Here is a 19,520-nt window from a genome sequence, read left to right as displayed (position 1 = left end):
CTACTGGGGGCATTGTGTAAGGGACACCACTGCTGGGGGCATTGAGTAAGAGACACCACTGCTGGGGGCATTGTGTAAGGGACACTATTGCTGTGGGCATTGTATAAGTGGCACTGTGGGCTTTGTGTATAAGGGTCACTACTGTGGGCATTGTGTAAAAATGTCACTACTGTGGGCATTGTGTAAAAGGGGCACTACTGTGGGCATTGTGTAAAAGGGTCACTACTGTGTGTCGTAACATAAATAAGAGACATTACTTTATGGTGTAATGTGAATCAGGGGCACTATGTGCTGTGTAATGTGAATAAGATTGTGCACTGTGACTCCTTGGGCCGTAGCCCACTTTGTAAACAAGTACTGTGATTCTGCTGGCCGTACCCCACTGAGTGGGTGCACTACTTTTCATTTCTGCCACTGCTGTGTGGTAATGTGTCATAGATGTGCTTTATACTGTGGTGTCTGTGTCGTTGTGCCGCTGCTTTGTCTCTTAGTAACCAGTCAGCTCACTGCAACCTTTGGCCAATAATGTTGAAAACAATATTATAATCTGTGAGGTGTTCTAAATTGACTGGAAATTAATGTTATTGAGGTTAATAATACTCTAGGAAGAAAAATAGACCAATTTATGTGATTTTAGCTTTTTTTGTAAATTTTTAAAAAAAATCTAAATCCAAATCCAAAGCCAGTCACCGCAGTTTGGCAAATCCAAATCCAAATCTGGACGATGAATTAGAACCAAATCCGGCAAAAATGGTCCGACGCACATCCCTACATATATATATATATATATATATATATATATATATATATACACAACAAAAACCAACCTGCGCTATATGAGAAACAGCTGCTCCTTTCAGTAAGTCCTCTGTTAGTAGGACCAAAAAATAAATACAATACAATTACATCAAGGGCGCTTCTACACACTTAATAAAACGGACAATCCTTATATTCTTTGTATATAACAATCCCTTCAGGGCTTATAGGTTCCAATTCTTTCCGTTTTATGGATGTAGATATCAATTTTCGTGCGCTTTTCAGAGCTGATTGAAAAGTTCATATGATAGAACTTGTTTTATCGTCGTCCTTGAGGTTCTAAAATATACCCTCACACCAGAAAAACACCCAAGATAGGCCCAAAGGCCAATATTAATACACTTTAAAATAAATTTTATTAAAAAATTAAAAAATTCAGATGGACAAATGTTTTTACATGAATATGTTAATATGTCAATATCCATTATACAGATAAAAATAGATTTCTCCACACCTTACGAATGAGTGAAGGTTTACAGCACAATGTCCACCAAATGTATAAAAGGGGTTTATACATTTATACATATATATATTAGGCGATAACTATCGCACCGGGCTGATAGTTTTTGGAAGAGTTTAAGATTTTTGCCTCATATAGAAGCAATAAACATGTACTGGTTAGCTTGGGACTTTTTGTTCCCTATGGCAGGGCAACCCTTTCTACACATACTTTCACTGTTAAATTGTTTTATTAAATACTTAGGTAGATTCCCTCCATTCAGCTTGGCCTAGGGAGAAAGTCCCTAGACCCAGTTGTTCAGATGGAATTGTGGAAAACTATATATTTAAAAATATAAATAATAATAACAATAATATTATTAATAATAATAATAATAATAATAATAATAATAATAAGCTTTTTAAAATAAAAATTAATTATGTAGCCCTTGTTTTTGGTTATGATTATATGAAAAGGAAAGTTTAATGAATGCAGATAAAAATGTAATCATTTATTGCAGATGAAGCATTATCACAAGTGAAAACTGAGAATTGTATAGGTTTCTAAAATGGCTTATTTAAATTTCCGTCAGATCTCTTACTAGCTGTGTTCTTTCTTAATGGAATACATTTTTATTTTACAGACATTTATATTATGACTGCAATCCTCAAAAATATGTCCAAATATAATTTTTCTGGACCATATGTCTACTGTACTTGCAACTAGGGGTGTGCACCGGCCACTTTTCATGTTTTGTGTTTTGGTTTTGGATCTGGATCTTTCTTCGTGTTTTGGATCTGGATTGGTTTTGCCAAAACCACCCTTCCATGTTTTGTGTTCTGGGTTTTGTGTTTTGGATCTGTATTTTTTTTTAAAAAAAGCATAAAAACAGCTAAAATCACAGAATTTGTGGGTATTTCTGCTCCTATGCTATTATTAACCTCAATAACCTTAATTTCCACTCATTTCCAGTCTATTCTGAACACCTCACAATAGTGTTTTTATGTCCAAAAGGTTGCACCGAGGTAGCTGGATGACTATGCTAAGAGATACGAGTGGGCGGCACAAACACGTGGCCCATCTAGGAGTGACACTGCAGTGGCAGACAGGATGGCAGTTTGAAAAACTAGGCCCCAAACAGTACATAATGCAAAGAAAAAAAAGAGGCGCAAGATGGAATTGTCCTTGGGCCCTCCCACCCTTATGTTGTATAAACAGGACATGCACACTTTAATAAACCAATCATTTCAACGCCAGGGTCTGCCGCACGACTGTGGCTGAAATGATTGGTTCGTTTGGACCCCCACAAAACAAGCTGGCAATTAATCTGTCCCTGCACAAACTGGCTCTACGGAGGCAAGATGTCGTCCTCATCCTCCTCATCCACCGATACCTCACCCTCTTCAGTGTTGTGTACATCCTCCTCCTCACAGAGTATTAACTCGTCCCCGCTGGAATTCACCACCACAGGTCCCTCTGTACGTTCTGGAGGCTGGTCTCCCTGGAAGAGTTGATAATTTATTTTTATGAACATCATCTTCTCCACATTTTGTGGAAGAAACCTCCTACGCCTTTCGCTGACAAGGTTCCCGGCTGCACTAAACACTCTTTCGGAGTACACACTGGAGGGGGGGCAACTCAGGTAAAATAGAGCCAGTTTGTACAGGGGCCTCCAAATTTCCTCTTTTTCCTGCCAGTACAGGTATGGACTGTCTGACATGCCTACTTGGATGCTGTCACCGATGTAATCCTCCACCATTCTGTCAATGGTGACAGTATCATATGCAGTGACAGTAGACATGTCAGAAATTGTTGCCAGGTCCTTCAGTCCGGACCAGATGTCCAAACTTGGTCCTGCCTGCCCTGCATCACCGCCAGCGGGTTGCTTAGGATACCTAAGCTTTTTCCTGGCAGCCCCAGTTGCGGGAGAAAATGAAGAAGGAGCTATTGACGTGTCACATTCTGCTTCAGCTGACAGTGTTTTCACCAGCAGGTCTTTGCACCTCTGCAGGCTTGTGTCGGCCGGAAAGAGAGACACCACATAGGCTTTAAACCTAGGATCAAGCACGGTAGCCAAAATGTAGTGGTCTGATTTCATCAGATTGACCACCCTGGAATCTTGGCAAAGCGAATGAAGGGCTTCATCCACAAGTCCCACATGCCGAGCGGAATCTCTCCATCTTAGCTCCTCCTTCACTTTCTCCAGCTGCTTCTGCAAAAGCCTGATGAGGGGAATGACCTGACTCAAGCTGGCAGTGTCTGAACTGACTTCACGTGTGGCAAGTTCGAAGGGCTGGAGAACCTTGCACAACATGGAAATCATTCTCCACTGCGCTTGAGTCAGGTGCATACCCCCTCCTTTGCCTATGTCATAGGTGGATGTATAGGCTTGAATGGCCATTTGCTGCTCCTCCATCCTCTGAAGCATATAGAGGGTTGAGTTCCACTGCGTCACAACCTCTTGCTTCAGGTGATGGCGGGGCAGGTTCAAAAGTGTTTGCTGGCGCTCCAGTCTCCGGCACGCAGTCGCTGAATGGCAAAAGTGGCCAGAAATTTTTCGGGCCACCCAAAGCGTCTCCTGCACGCCCCTGTTGCTTTTCAGAAAATTCTGCACCACCAAGTTTATTGTGTGAGCAAAACATGGGACGTGCTGGAATTTGCCCAGATGTAATGCCCGCACAATATTGGTGGTGTTGTCAGATATCACAAATCCCCAGGAGAGTCTAACTGGGGTAAGCCACTGGGCGATGATTTCCCTCAGTTTCTCTAAGAGGTTGTCGGCGGTGTGCCTCTTACTGAAACTGGTGATACACAGCGTAGCCTGCCTTGGAACGAGATGGCGTTTCTGAGATGCTGCTACTGGTGACGCTGCTGTTGTTGCTGCGTAAGGTGATACATCTACCCAGTGGGCTGTCACCGTCATATAGTCCTTAGTCTCCCCTGTTCCACTTGTCCACATGTCCGTGGTTAAGTGGACATTGGGTACATCCTCATTTTTCAGGACACTGAGGACACTTTTTCTGATGTTTCTGTACAGTCTCGGTATCGCCTGCCTAGTGAAGTGGAATCTAGACGGGATTTGGAACCGGGGACACACTACCTCCATCAATTGTCTAAATCCCACTGCACTAATGGCGGATACCGGACGCACGTCTAACACCAACATAGCAGTCAAGGCCTCAGTTATACATTTTGCTTCAGGATGACTGCTGTCGTACTTCATCCTCCTCGCTAAGTACTGTTGGAGGGTCAATTGTTTAGTAAAAGTAGTGGTGTTCCTACTTCCTCTCTGGGATGATGAATGACTCCCAGCAGCAACAGCAGCAGCAGCAGTAGGCGTAGCAATGCAGGATCCTCCGGAGGAATCCCAGATAGGAGAGTCAGTCATGCCAGTGACATGGCCTGCAGGACTACTTCCGATCCTGGCTAAGGAGGAAATTGATGAGGAGGGAGTTGACGGTGTGGTTTGCAGGCGCTTGGATACAACAGGACAAAGGGATTTAGGTGTCCCTGGACTGCTTACGGTCTTAGCCAAAGTTTCTGAACTTGACAGTAACTTTTTATGAACGCGCTGCAGGTGACGTATAAGGGAGGATGTTCCTAGGTGGTTAACGTCCCTACCCCTACTTATTTCACCTTTACATATGGTACATATGGCAAGACAGTTGTTGTCCGGATTTGGATAGAAATATTGCCAGACCAAAGAGGTGAAATGTTTGGTCTTTTGCCCAGACATGACCGTGATGGGCTTTTTCATCCCACGGACAACAACTGTCTCCCCCGGAGCCTGATATAAACAAACCACATCACCATCAGAATCCTCCTCGCCAACTTCCTCCTCAGCGCCAGCTACACCAGTATCCTCATCCTGTTGTACTTCAACAGTGACATCTTCAATTTGCATATCAGCAAGTGGACTGTGGGTGCTCCTTTCAGCACTTGCAGAGGGCGTGCAAATGGTGGAAAGAGCCACCTCTTCCCGTCCAGTACTGGGAAGGTCAGGCATCGCAACCGCCACCACACTTGGACTCTCCTTGGGGATTTGTGATATCTTCTTAGAACGCACAGTTCTTCGCTGTGCTTTTGCCAACTTAACTCGTTTGATTTTTTTAGCGGGATGAGGGCTTCCATCGTCATGTGAAGCTGAACCACTAGTCATGAACATAGGGATAGACCTTAGCCGTTCCTTGCCACTCCGTGTCGTAAATGGCATATTGGCAAGTTTATTTTTCTCCTCAGATGATTTAAATGTTTTTTTTAAGGTCATTTTCCTGAACTTTGTCATTTGGGATTGTATGTGCCCTCTACTAGGACATTGGGCATCGGCCTTGGCAGACGACGTTGATGGCATGTTATCGTCTATGACATGACTAGTGGCAGCAGCTTCAGCACTAGGAGGAAGTGGTTCTTGATCTTTCCCTATTTTATTTTTATCGTAGAAAGTTTGGTCCTCCATTTATGTTATATTGATATATACGTGCGGCTAAGGCGCACACAAACACAGAAAATAATTTTTTAATTTTGTTGGAGACTAGTGCACTTTGTGGGTTACACCACCCTTTAAGAAATGAGCTAGCCGGCCATTTACTTATGGGACACAGGCGCACGCTTGGCGCTGCTCCTTTGTTGATGCACGTGCAGCCACAGTGCACACAATTCACAAACACAGAAAATATTTTTTATTTTGTTTGGAGTGCCCTTTGGGGGTTACAGCACCCTTTAACGGACAAGCCAGCCGGCCCTTTACTTATGGGACACAGGCGCACGCTTGGCGCTGCTCCTTTGTTGATGCACATGCAGCCACAGTGCACACAATTCACAAACACAGAAAATATTTTTTTATTTGGTTTGGAGTGCACTTTAGGGGGTTACAGCACCCTTTAACAGTCAAGCCAGCCGTCCCTTTACTTATGACACAGGCGCACGCTTGGCACTATTTTGTTGATGCACGTGCGGCTACTGTTCACACGATTCACAAACACAGAAAAAATATTTATTTTTTTTTTGCACTTGGGGGAGCACCCCTGAAAGACAGAACACCCCCTGGACAACACTACAGCACCCCTTTAGGACTGGGACACTGCACAGGACTTTGGAGTGGACACAGCCCCTATGGACAACTGACTGCACAACACAGTCCAGCCAGCCCCTATGGACTTTGGAGGAGTGGACACAGCCCCATGGACAACAGCAGCACAGCACAACACAGCCAGCCCCTATGGACTTTGGAGGAGTGGACACAGCCCCTATGGACAACAGCAGCACAGCACAACACTATACTGCACTACACTACACTACACAGCCCAGCCAGCCCTAACTCCCACCCTCCCTCTTCACTGTCCACAGCCGAGTGAGAAAATGGCGCCGACGCGGGTACCTTATATAGGATCCAAAACCCGCGAGACCAGGAAGGCGGGATGATGACGTTTTGCCTCGATTTCAGATCCGAGTCAGGCGGGAAAAGCCGAGCCTGACTCGGATCGGGGGGCTGGAGGGGGGTTCGGATTTCAGAAATCCGAACCCGCTCACCCCTACTTGCAACCAACCATTGTTATGTAGGAAGTACCTTTGTACACCATGGTGGAAAAAAGGAATGTGATTGGGTGGACAAATGTTTATGGAATGGCATCATTGAGGTTATCAGACCTCTATATTTTATATTTCATTTATTCATTGATGTGTGAGTAAAGATCATTCAGTGTCATGTAGTATAATGAGTGATCGCATCTTATGTTTGGCTGGAGGGAAGATGAATATTTTGTTAGTCTCTTTTTACAGATGTTTTTTGTCTCAGCTGTCGCTCCCCATTGTTAGATCCCTATTTGTGATAGTAATCTAATATTAGCTAACAGATAAATCCAAGGGTAAATGTCAGGATTCATTTCTTCTATATAAATTTTTATAGAAATATCCATTGAAAACTGCCTTTAGTTTTGTCAATGGCACCCCTTCAAATCACTCCTGGTTGTATAATTTATAATGACTAATAGTGATTCCTGTCAGCATTCTTTAATTATAAGTGTACAAGTTTTGTTACTGTAGATTTAAAGCATTTTGGGAGTGAGCTAAGTGGTCTAGAAACAAAAGATGAATATGATGTTAGGTTGGCATGAAGCATTAGTGGAAGACACTGAGAGTGCAGAGAGAACATACCCTCTTGTGCACCAGGAGGAAGGTACGGAGGCTCATTCCCATTATTGCTTGCTCGGCTGTTCTGCTTCTCTAGATGTGGCTGGGAAGATGACTTTTTTTGAGAACTGGTCTTGGCATTGTCAGCAGGCATCGGTCCTAGGTAAGGATTGCACTGTGTACCATTGGTCACTTGCGGAGCCTGGGTCACAGGAGGTGTCAAGGAAGAAAGGCCTGCAAGGAGAGACTTGGGCAAATTCATTCTCAATAAGAAAAAAAAATATTTTAAATATGGTCACCGTCTTTTGGAGATTAATTTACTGCATCAAATTCTAATTGCTTCAAATACTATGGTGTAATGTATGGTGTAATATACTTCATTTGAAACACATGAGGAAAAACATTGGCGGCTCTCCAGTAAGAGACATTATCACAAAATGATTTATAATTTACATTTACACATTTAGAGAATCTACTTTCACCAGATATGTGACATTATAGGGAGAATTTTCATTTCCTTAGATAACTCTTTTTCTTTAATTAAAGAGACAAAGGCATTATTGCTATAAAAGATGTTTTTGACCCTGGTGGGGAATATAAAGATTTCAACAACTCAGAGAGAGGTTATATCTTCCTAACACTCCAATCTGTATGTATCGCCAGGTTTGTCATAATGTAATGTCACTAAGACAGAGTAAAACTTCCCTGTCAGCCCCAGATGTTCTGATGAAGAAACTGGTGTGATTTTGGTGAGTTCGCTGGGGAAACAGTCGGGAAGCCGATGGACGGAATCCCGACTGCCGGCTTCCCGACTGTATATTTCCAGCAATGGTTAAACGACAGGCGTCGAAATCCCAACGCCTGTCATTTTCCCTACGCCGGGAGCCCGACACCCGGCTTTCCGATTGAAGGTAAGCCGGGCGCCGGGTGCGGACAGCCGCGGGGGGGGAGGGTTAGGTTTAGGGTTCCCGGGGGGGGACTTAGGGTTAGGCACCCCCTCGGGAGGTTAGGTTTAGGCTAGGGGAAGGGTGGGTTAGGGTTAGGCACCCCCGGGGGGAGGTTAGGGTTAGGCACCTTCCCCCGGGGGACTTAGGTTTAGGCGACAGGGAAGGGGGGTTAGGGTTAGACACTTAGGGGGGAGGTTAGGGTTAGGCACCCCTAAGGGAGGGTTAGGGGGTAGAATAGGTTAGGGAATACTTACCTGGGGATGATCAGGATTTTCAGTGCTGCCGGGATGCCGCTGTCGGGATTTGTGGCAGGCGGTAAATCATACTGAATCTGTTCTCTGTTAGATTTAAGGTAGCAATCATTTATAAGGCTGTTTTTTCCTTATACCTGATTGCCACTTTAAAATGTAGTGTCAAAATCATGCTAGTTCCTTCATTTTGGACCCTATTATTTATTATTATCCTTTATTTATATGATGCACAAGTGTTCTGCAGCGCCTAAAAAGTACATAAACAAATAAGCAAAAACAAGAGAACTGTGCCTACTCTAAGCAGCTACAGGCCTCTGTAATTTGCTGACCGAGGATTTGATAAAGATAATAAAGATAATTGACTGTTACAAAACAGGGAAATACTATAAACATATATGGAAAAGTTTCCATCTTGGAATTTCTACTACTGTCAAGGTTCCCACACACATAGCGATCTGCACACGATCAGCCGATGTGTACGATTTGTGTACGATTTCCCTTGAAACTTTCCCCGGCAGCTCTGCGCACGATCTCCACACGATCTGCACATGATTTGGTGTCCAATCTTCATACGATCTCTCCTGCATACAGACTTTCACAGTACATCGCCTCCTAGATTGTCAGATCTGCCCTACTGCACGGCAGATCTAACAATGCGATGTGCGACCAGCGGGGACGCGCATCGCATCGTGATCGTGAGTGGGGACTCACGATTTACTCAGGATTTGGACATATTTTACACGATTTGTCGTTCCAATGTGTCGGATTCGGCCAGATCGGGTAAAATATCGCTGTGTGTGTGGCCAGCTTCAGAGTTAAGAAATAAAGAAGCCATTTATTAGTGCATGGGTGTATGTATAATGGGCTCAGGGTCACACAGGTCTCTGGGTCCAGGGAGCCCACACTGCACAACCTTAAACGATACTTACCTGTCTGTTGTCTACATCGCTGGGGGTACCAGACTCCTTGGCTGTTAGCTGACCAATGACTTCAGTCATCTGATCAGATCAGCTCTTTTATTCATACATTTATATATTGCATGACTGTTTTTCTAGACTGTACTTTTCTGTCCGTGGCGACATTGAGTTGCATAACATATTAGTAGCCTTCAGCCACCAGGGTACAGAGTAACTTGTTAACCACTTCAGTAAATCTAACACCTAGCAAATAAAGAAGTCAATCTGAGCTTACCTGAGTCCAAGCTGGAAATGCCGGGGTCTTCTGGAGGAACAGGAGATTTCATGGACATCAGACAAGTGCCTGAAGAGAAAGTAAACTGTAAGACTTAGAGCCGTATTCAATTTGAGCCGAGCCGCGTTAAGTTAACGCTGCCCGGACTTAATGCCGACCGCCTGTTTTGGATGCGGAAAAGTATCGCGCACGTGCACGCTTTACCCCGTATTCAATTTGAAAGTACGCGTAAACGGGACCCGGCGATACTTTAACAAGCGGAAAGTACTGTCAGTTTTGGGGAAATCAGCCTGACAACCCAAAATGATACTCTGACATGGAGGTTCACTATGGTACCCCCCGATTTGGCTTGCTGAAGGTATTTGGTATTTTTAAATGGGCTCAATAGCTGCTACATAGCGTTTTTCTATACCTGATGCAGAATAGTATTCAGGAGTATTTTTTCCAGAAAATAAGTTATCCCAGCAAATTTGGGGTACTTGAAAATGGGGGTCAGCATATTTAAAAGTTACTAAAGTGAAGTTGAAAAAATCGTGACAAATCCACCTGCCGCAAACACCTGCAATCAAAAAAACACTTGGGGCATATTTGGGGACCCCCCCAGAGTCAAGTTCGCTAGTTTTTAAGTTTGTACCCCAACATTTTTTTTGCCCCCTCTTTCAAAGTAAATTTTTGGGGTGTCCTTAAGTTTTTTTTTTCACACAGATTACCTTTGGGGGACTGTCTGAAGACTGCACGGGGGTTCCCGCAACATTGCACCCTAAAACCATAGGAAATTCTTTCAAATTGAATAATGGGTAAAACCAAAACAGGCGATAATGACGTCATCGGTGGAAACTTAACGCGGATCCGGACTTAACGCTTCAAATTGAATACGGACCTTAGACATTAGTGGCACGATGAGCATATATAGATTAATGGAAAAGATATAGTGAAATATTCCACCTTAGAGAATCATCATACCATTTATCAAGGATAACAAATGTAAAACCATAAGCATAGATAAAATTACTATACACTCACATATATATAATATTGCCACTACTTGTCTCCAACCCTTCAAATATTGACTGTATTAGTTTTAGTAGATATTAGTTGGACAGAGCTTCCAGGAATTATGTGAATTGGGATTTCAGTTTATAGGTGTATGTCCGTTTAAATTTTAAATGAAAAGTTTTTCCTTCTCCGCTGGATACTTTATGCAGGGGAGAGCGCTGCTCCTGCATGGGCTATACTCGACCCTTGTCACTTATTACTGGTACCGTACATAAATCTGTCTGTGATGTTAATAAGAGGGAGAGCGCCTGCTCTATTTCATAAACACCCGGCGCTATGCTACTAAGGCAGTGGTTCCCAAACTGTGCGCCGCGGCACCCTGGGGTGCCCCGGGACACTTGCAGGGGTGCCTCAGGTTGGTGGTCCAGCACCAATTCAAATTCTTTATGGTCAATGTAATGTAAATATATGGACAAACAGAAGTGCAAACCTGTCCCCCACCACATAACTGAGCCTAAGGATGACAGGTAAGCACTATTTACTTCACTTTACTAATTTACTACATTTTTTTCTGAATTGCTCAATAACAAGTGGTGCTGTGAAAACAATGCTGATACACTTGGGCACCGTGATTCAAAAAAGTTTGTGAACCACTGTACTAAGGACTAATACAGTAAATATTTAAAGGGTTGGAGACAAGTAGTGGCAATATTATATATACTGTATATGAGTGTATAGTAATTTTATCTATGCTTATGGTTTTAATAAATTTGTTATCCTTGATAAATGGTATGATGGTTGGTCCGGAGTTAACGAAAGGGTAGCAGCAGACATATATGTTTATGCCCAGATCAGAAAGTAAACAATTTATTTTTGTATTATTTTTAGTGCCTGAGAAATTATTTTTGTATTGTGTGATATATAGATTAATGTATTACAGTATATGAAATCGAACCAGATATCTTCACAAATCATTAACTTAAAAAGTAGGCTTTATATAATCTTATGGGCATTTGTGTAAACTGCGGCAAGACTGCCAAATCGGCATAACCCATGACAACCACCGATGAGTTACATTACTTAAGATAATTACATTTGATGAACACTACAGCACTAGTGACAATGGGACCTGGAGGCTACAAGAAGGTATTACATATATACTAATAAACTTCTGGATGGAAAGGTACAAAAAGAAAATATGGAGCGCTATAGTTGACAGCAAATGAGTATGATGGAGGTCTTAAAAATATATTTGAATATAGAAAAAAATCAACATCAACTGTAAGCCTGGCCTGGCTTCCAGATCAAGTTTCTTCAAAAATAAGTTTAAACAAATTATTAAAATGTTTAAAAATAGGCAAAAAAACTTACTCCAATTGTAATTTGTATGAGATAAAAAAATGTTTTTTTTTAAATAAAGTAATTTTTTCTATGGCCTATTTCTGCCTCTGCAATATTGAAATGGGGGCTATTGAAAAGGGGATTTTGGGGGTACCGTGAGCCTTCTTACATATTATTGCTGTGATAAATATGGAAAACCTCTTTGCCATCAGGGGCTAACCCTTGTTAGATATGATGAAGCTGTATCTCTGACAAAAACATCTGTTATCGCTGGACATTTGGATTTTCAAATTTTTTGTAAATAGATTCCGTAGAGTTCAATATGTAATAGTGATATTTTCTAAGGATGTGCGCCAACCCTGTGTTTTGGTTTTGGATCTGTATCTCCTTCAAGGTTTTGGATCTGGATTTGGTTTTACAAAACCACCCTTGCGTGTTTTGGTTTTGGATCTGTATTTCTTCTGAAAAATCATAAAAACAGCTGAAATCACATAATTTGGGCCTGTTTTTGTTCCTACAGTGTTATTAATCTCAATAACATTTATTTCCAGTAATTTCCAGTCAATTTTGACCACCTTGCACAGCTCACAATATTGATTTAATTCAGTTTAGGCCAAAAGGTCACATTGAGCTAGCTGGCTGAATAAGTTAAGCGACAGCAGGTGGTGGCACTAACATTTGGCAGTTCAGCTTCCAAAATGGCACAGAGTGGCACTGCAGTGGCAGACAGGATGACAGTTTAATAAACTATAAAATTAAAAATGTCAGGCAGCAAGCAATGCCCCAAACAGCACATAATGCAAAGAAAAGAAGTGCAAGATGGAAATGTCCTTGGGCCCTTCCACCAACCCTTATGTTGTATATAGTAAACAGGACATGCACAGTTTAACAAACCAATCACTTCAGTGACAGGGACTGCCAATTGTGGCTGAAGCGATTGGTTTGTTTGGGCCGCCACAAAACAAGCTAGCAACGGGCAGCTGATATTGCTGGCAATGATTTCTCCATGCACAAACTGCCTTTACAGAGTCAAGATGTTGACGGCGCCATCATCATCTGATTCCTCACCCTCATCAGTGTGTACATCATCTTCACACAATATTAATTAGTCCCCGCTGGAATCCACTTACAGCCTCAGGTGCCTCTGTAATTTTTGGATGTAATTGGCGGTAAAGGTCTTCCTCATGAAGTTTGTGCAAGGGCCTCCAAATTACCTTTTTTTCCTGCCAGTAGTGAAACGGACTGTCTGACATGCCTATTTGGACGGTATCGTTAATATAGTCCTCAACCATTCTTTGAGTGGTGACCATATCGGATGGTGTCACGTTAGATGTCTCATTAATTGTAGGCAATTCTTTTAGACTCGACCAGATGTCAAAACTTGGTTGTGTTGACTCATCTGCGTCACCAGTGGGTCTCTTTTTCGGGAAAGTTTAGTTTTTCCCTGGCAGCCGCACTTGCTGGAGAAACTGAAGGAGGAGCCATTGCTGCATCACGTGCCACTTGAGCTGACAATTTCCTTACCAACAGCTCTTTGCATCTCTTCAGATCTTTGTGCCTGATTCAGTAAGGGACGCAAGTGACAGAATGCATGTACTCAGCCGATTATTTTGTTCTGCGCATGCATATAAGACGCAGTGTGCGTGTGCAAACCATTAGCTGTGGCTGGTTAGAGGAGGAATGGCATATGCAGTGTTCACGGAGACCCTGCCAATGTTGATTGACAGGAAGTACTGTTTGTGGGTGGTGATGGGGGGGTGGCCATGTGAACGCAGGCGTGCCAGTGCATTTCAACGACATTACATGGGCGTGCATATTTAAGGCAGTGTGCCAATGTATGCAGTGAGAAGACTCCATGCACACAGGAAACGACCAAGGTCCTGTGCGAAGTCAGAGCAACCTCTATTGTGCGTATGGGTTCAATGGTTCTCGATGTTACCAATGTTTACGCAGTATTGAGAACTACTCAGCTTTGAGTATAGGGAAGTGGGCAGCATTATGTAGTGCTGGGCATCTGCATTCTATGTTGCGGTTGCAGTGCGTATGCTTTGATTAGCATATTCTCTCAGCGGCCGAGTACGTGAGTTCTCTCACTTGCAACCTTCACTGAATAAGGCCCTGTGCCCACTGGGAAGAAAGACACAACATATGACTTAAACTAGGATCCAGCACGGTTGCCAAAATGTATTGATCCGATTGTAAGATCCTGACAACCATTGGATCATGGCGAAGCGAATAAAGGACTTGATCTACAAGTCCGACCTACTTAGTTGAATCGCTTCATTTCAGCTCTTTCAGTTTCTCAAGCTGCTTTTACAATAGTCTAATTAGGGGAATTACCTGACTCAAGCTGCCAGTGTCTGAACTCACTTCACAGCTGACTACTTTGAAGGATTTCAGCACTTTGCACAACACAGAAAGTATTTTCCACTGAGCTTAAGTAAGGTACATTCCCCCTCCTCTTCTTGTGTCATAGTTTGTTGTTAAGCTTTGTATGGCTTTTTGCCGTTCTTACATCCGCTGAAGCATATAAAGGGCGGAGTTCCTCCTTGTAACTATCTCTTGCTTCAGCTGGTGACAGGGCAAATTCAACATTTCCTGCAGGTGCTGCAAACTTCTACATGCACCTGCTAAATGGCAAAAATGTCCAGAAATGTTGCTGGCCACAGAGAGCATCTCCTGCATGGCTCTGTCATTTAAAAAAAAAATTTGCACCAGCAAGTTGATTATGTGAGCAACACATGGGACATGTTGGAATTCACCCTGCTGTAATGCTCTCACAATATTGGTGGCGTTGTCAGAAATCACAAATCCCGAGGAGAGTCCAAGCGGGGTCAGCCATTTTGTGATGACTTCCCAGAATTATTCTAAGAGGTTGTCAGAGTTATGCCTCTTAGTGAAGACTATCCTGCTTTTGAATGAGCTGCTGTTTCTCAGATGCTGCTGCTGCTGCTGTTGGTGACTCTGAAGGCAATACACCCACTCAGTGGGCTGTTACAGTCATGTAATCTTGTGTTTGCCCTGTACCACTGTGGTTAAGTGGACAGTTTGTACAATGGCATTTTGGAGGACACTAATTAAGTTTGTTTTAACATCCCTGTACAGGTTGGGAATTGCTTTTCTAGTGAAGTGGAACCTAGATGGGATTTGGTAACAGGGACACAGGACCCCAATTAACTGTCTAAAACCCATTGCGCTAATCGTGGATATTGGATGCACATGTAATGCCAGCATAGATGTTATGGCATAAGTGATCCGCTGTGCAACTTGGTGACTGCTGTCATACTTGCTCCCCCTTGCAAAGGATTGTTTAACATTCAATTGTTTTTTTTTAACTACTACTAGTAGTCTTCCTGGTCCCCTTCTGGGATGAAGATCCACTCCCAGCAGCAGCAGCTCAAGGATTCTTCATGAGGAATCCAGGATAGGGGAGCAGTGAGTTAGCCTTATCAATTGGATGCAGGACTACTTCCAATCATGATTGAGGATATTGTTGATGAAGGTGTTGGTGGTGAAGATGCCAGGTGCTTGGATCTAGCAGAGAGAAGGGAGCTAGCTGATGCTGGACTGCTTATTGTTGCTTTTTTAGCCAAAGTTTCTGAATTTTGCAAACACTTTGCATGGATGCTCTGTGAATGATGTAACAGGGAGGAGGTTCCTAGATGGTTAAGGTCTCTACCTCTACTTACTCTGGCATTACAATGTGTACAGATGGCTTGACAATTGTTGTTCAGATTTGGGTAGAAATGATTCCACACATAAGAAGTGGATTTTTTTGTTTTATGCCCAGACATGACAACGGGCTTTTCCTTATCATGGGCAACAACTGTTTCCTCTGGGGCATGATTTACACAAACAATATCTCATCAACAACATCCTCATTATCAGCATCCTCATCATCAACATCCTTATTAGTGTCAGCTACACAAATATCTTCCTCATCCTGGTGCACTTCCACAGAAGCATCCTCTATTTCTATGTCAGCATGTTGACTTGTTCTGCTCAAGTGATGGAAGGAGGCTCCTCTTCGAGTACAGTTTGGGAAAGGTCAGGCTCACACATGGCACCAGCCGAAACACTTAGATTCTCGTCAGGGATTTGCGACATTCCTGAGCACACAGTTGATTCCCGTGCCTTAAAGATTTTAATTTTTTTTAAACGTATACAGGGAGAAGGGCTTACATCATCAGAAGAGGAAGAACCACCAGTCATAAATAAAGGCCTAGGCCTTAGCCTCTCCTTGCCACTTCATGCGGTGAAAGGCATATTGCCAATTTTATGTCTTTCTGCAGCTAACTGTCCCTTTGATGTTTTTTTCTTTACCTCTGTAAAATATTGCTTCTTTGATTTTAGATGTCCTCACTTAAGCCCTGTATGCCCTTGGGCCTTGGCTTTAGTAGATGACATAGACATACTAGTATCGTCATGATTGGTGGCACTGGCAGCATCTCCAGCACTAGTATGTGGTTCCTGCTCTCCTCTCAACTGATCGTTCTCCATATCAACAAACACGGAGGAAGTGGGTATAGCAAACACGTCAATGTGTACCAATTTAAATATTACACTATGGTATCAATGATCTACAGTGTCACAATATTTTTTATGAATAAACCACTGCGCTACCACTTACAGTGTCACCATATTTTTTATGAATACACTGTGGTTCCACTTAGTGTCACCATATTTTTTATGAATAAAACACTGTGCTACCACTTACAGTGTCATAATACATGTTGAATATTAAACTGCACTACTACTTACAGTGTCACAACATTTTTTAATAATAATACATTGCGCTACTGCTTAGTGTCACAATATTTTTATGAATAATACACTGCGATACCGCTTACAGTGTCATCGTATTTTTTTATGAATAATACACTGCGGTTCCACTTACCGTGGCACATTTTTTATGAGTAAACCTGCGCTACCACTTACAGTGTCACAATATTTTTTATGAATACACTGCACTACCACTTACAGTGTCACAATACATGTATAAATATTACATTGCGCTACAACTTATGTCACAATATGTGTATGAATATATTACACAGCGGTCTAACTGGCAGCAACACAGTAAAAAAAAAAATAATGTAGTACATTTGGGTACAGCACAAAAAAAAATTATATTAGTAGCTTTTATTTTTTTTACACTGAGCACCCAAGGATGGACACAGCAATCCCTGGATGGGCACAGCCAGGGCCAGCTCGAGGCATGTTCAACCAGTGTGGTTGTACAGAGGCACCACCCGATAGAGGGCGCACTCCTCCAAGCCATTCCCGATTTCAGCGGGACAGTCCCGTTTTATCGGGCACTGCCCCGCCATTCCACCCGTGGGACGAAGTGTCCCGTGGGCGGTCGGGATGTTGGGCACCTCCACTGCCGCAGCTGTGCGGTGGTGCCAGCCCTGGAGAAGAATGGATGCCGCGCGGCATCCATTCAGTGCAGGGAGTGTCGAAGTTGGATAATTGGCTGAGACAAGATCAGCTTAAAATTAGATCGTAAAGACGCCATCTTGCGACTGGCCGCAAGACGCCATTTTAGAAAATGAGATCGCAAGACACCATTTTGCGAATGGCCGCCCAAGCACCATTTTAGGTAAACTCACACTTAAGTACATATGGTGATATTACTATTAGCATCATGCGATTGCATCTTTCACCATTTCTCATACACGCATTAATACGCACAATTGCGCTGTTAACTAGTCACATATTAGCGAATGCATAAGATCCTGTATGAAAACACTGTTTATTAGCTTCATGCGCACGCATCTGCCTCAAGTTAACTAGCGTCTTTATATCAAACCCCAAATACTTACACAGAACATATTCACATAAAAGGTCTCATAAGCTTTAAAGTATAAGATTCAAGTTTGTTCATTTATTATAATTGCTGTGAAATAAAGGTTATTTGGTAGCTAAGGTTTAATACATGATAAGTAAGTCATGTTTGATATTATACTGATCTGCACTCTTTCAACAGCATTCTGGTATCGTCAGTGTGAAGATCGCAACATGCATTCTCAACTTATGGACTGCAGAGACTTAAAGCACTGAAATGTACATTATATGACCAACTGTTAGGATGTGCATGAGGCAGGAAACCAGAGACAACCAGTTGTTAGAAGCTGGACTGTGTCTATTTGAATCAACCTGTTAAATGCTCTGCAACAGATGCATCCTCCTTGGGAACAAATGGCATCAGCGACAAGCCTCTCTATTGTGTTGTCTGTTTCTGTGAGAGTATAAACGTGTGTCTTGTGACCCCAGTCTAAGTCTTCTTACTGAATGCTGATTGACTGGGGTTTCTTCCTGATGCCTACATCTGGTCCAGAGCACTGCGTATTTATAACTGTACTTGGGTCTGTATAATTCTTTAAATTGTACTTAGATCATAGCGTGTAACTGACTGTACTTTTACTTGAAATATCACTTTGTGCTTTGTAACCACAGGTTCTAGGTCTGGAGTCTTTATTTACTATATGACTGCGTACGCAAAATAGCGTCATCCTTAGAGGTTTATAGGCAGGATATTAGAATGTATAGGCAGGATATTAGAAGGTATAGGCAGAAGTGTATAGAGGTTCTAATTCAATATCCTTAGGAGAGAGCTGGGGGCAACCCAGCTACTGATGTAGTGCTGGGCTCGCCCCCAGCCTGACGTTAAATGGGAGACGTGCCATACGGGCATGCCCCCATATAGCGCAATTTAAGGCCTATGGCCTATGGAAATTAGACCATGCCCCCTTTTTGGTTGCGCATGGCTCCTGCTCGATGCCGGCACTGCATACAGCAGCCCCTGCCCTGGATGTACACAGCAGCCCATGGATGGACACAGCAGCCACTGCCCCTGGATGGACACAGCAACCCCTGAACACAGCAGCCTCTGCCATGTATGGACACAGCAGCCACTGCCCCTGGATGGACACAGCAGCCCCTGCCCTGGATGGATACAGCAGGCCCTTGCCCTGAATGGACACAGTAGACAATGCCCCTGGATGGACACCGCAACCTCTGGATGGAACCAGCAGCCACTGCCCATGGATGGACACATCAACCTCTGATGTACCCAGCAGCCTGTGCCCTGGACAGACACAGCACCCCTGGACAGACAGCACCCCTGGACAGAGACAGCATGACTGTTCACTTCACTCTCCACAGTCAGAGTGAAATGGCGCCGATGACCGGGTACCTTTATAGTATCCAAAACCCACGAGAATCCGACAGCAGAATTATGACATTTTGCCTTGTTTTGGGATCCGAGTCAGGTGGGAAAAAATCTGAATATGTCCTGAATTTCCTCCGAATACTGTAAGTGTAATAATAATAATAATAATAATAATAATTTTATTTATATAGCGCTTTTCTCCCATAAGACTCAAAGTCGCTTTACAGACATCAGAA

General features: G+C 43.0%; 1 protein-coding gene across 1 annotated transcript in view; it reads right to left on the bottom strand.

The window, feature by feature from the left end:
• MDFI (MyoD family inhibitor) overlaps positions 1 to 19,520 on the bottom strand; it is a 51,832-nt gene that overhangs the window by 3,000 nt on the left and 29,312 nt on the right. Inside the window, exons 2-3 of the mRNA XM_088479641.1 lie at positions 9,774 to 9,842; positions 7,409 to 7,618 (exon numbers count right to left, since the gene is read on the bottom strand). Of these exons, the coding sequence (XP_088335767.1) occupies positions 7,409 to 7,618; positions 9,774 to 9,831 (268 nt within the window). The 5' untranslated portion in view covers positions 9,832 to 9,842. The remainder of the gene's footprint in view (positions 1 to 7,408; positions 7,619 to 9,773; positions 9,843 to 19,520) is intronic.

This window comes from Taudactylus pleione, unplaced genomic scaffold (assembly GCF_031769625.1).
Source record: "Taudactylus pleione unplaced genomic scaffold, aTauple2 ptg000242l, whole genome shotgun sequence".
NCBI lineage: Eukaryota > Metazoa > Chordata > Amphibia > Anura > Myobatrachidae > Taudactylus > Taudactylus pleione.
The sequence above is the reverse complement of the archived record's forward strand: the minus strand, read 5'-3'. Positions and strand labels throughout refer to the sequence as shown.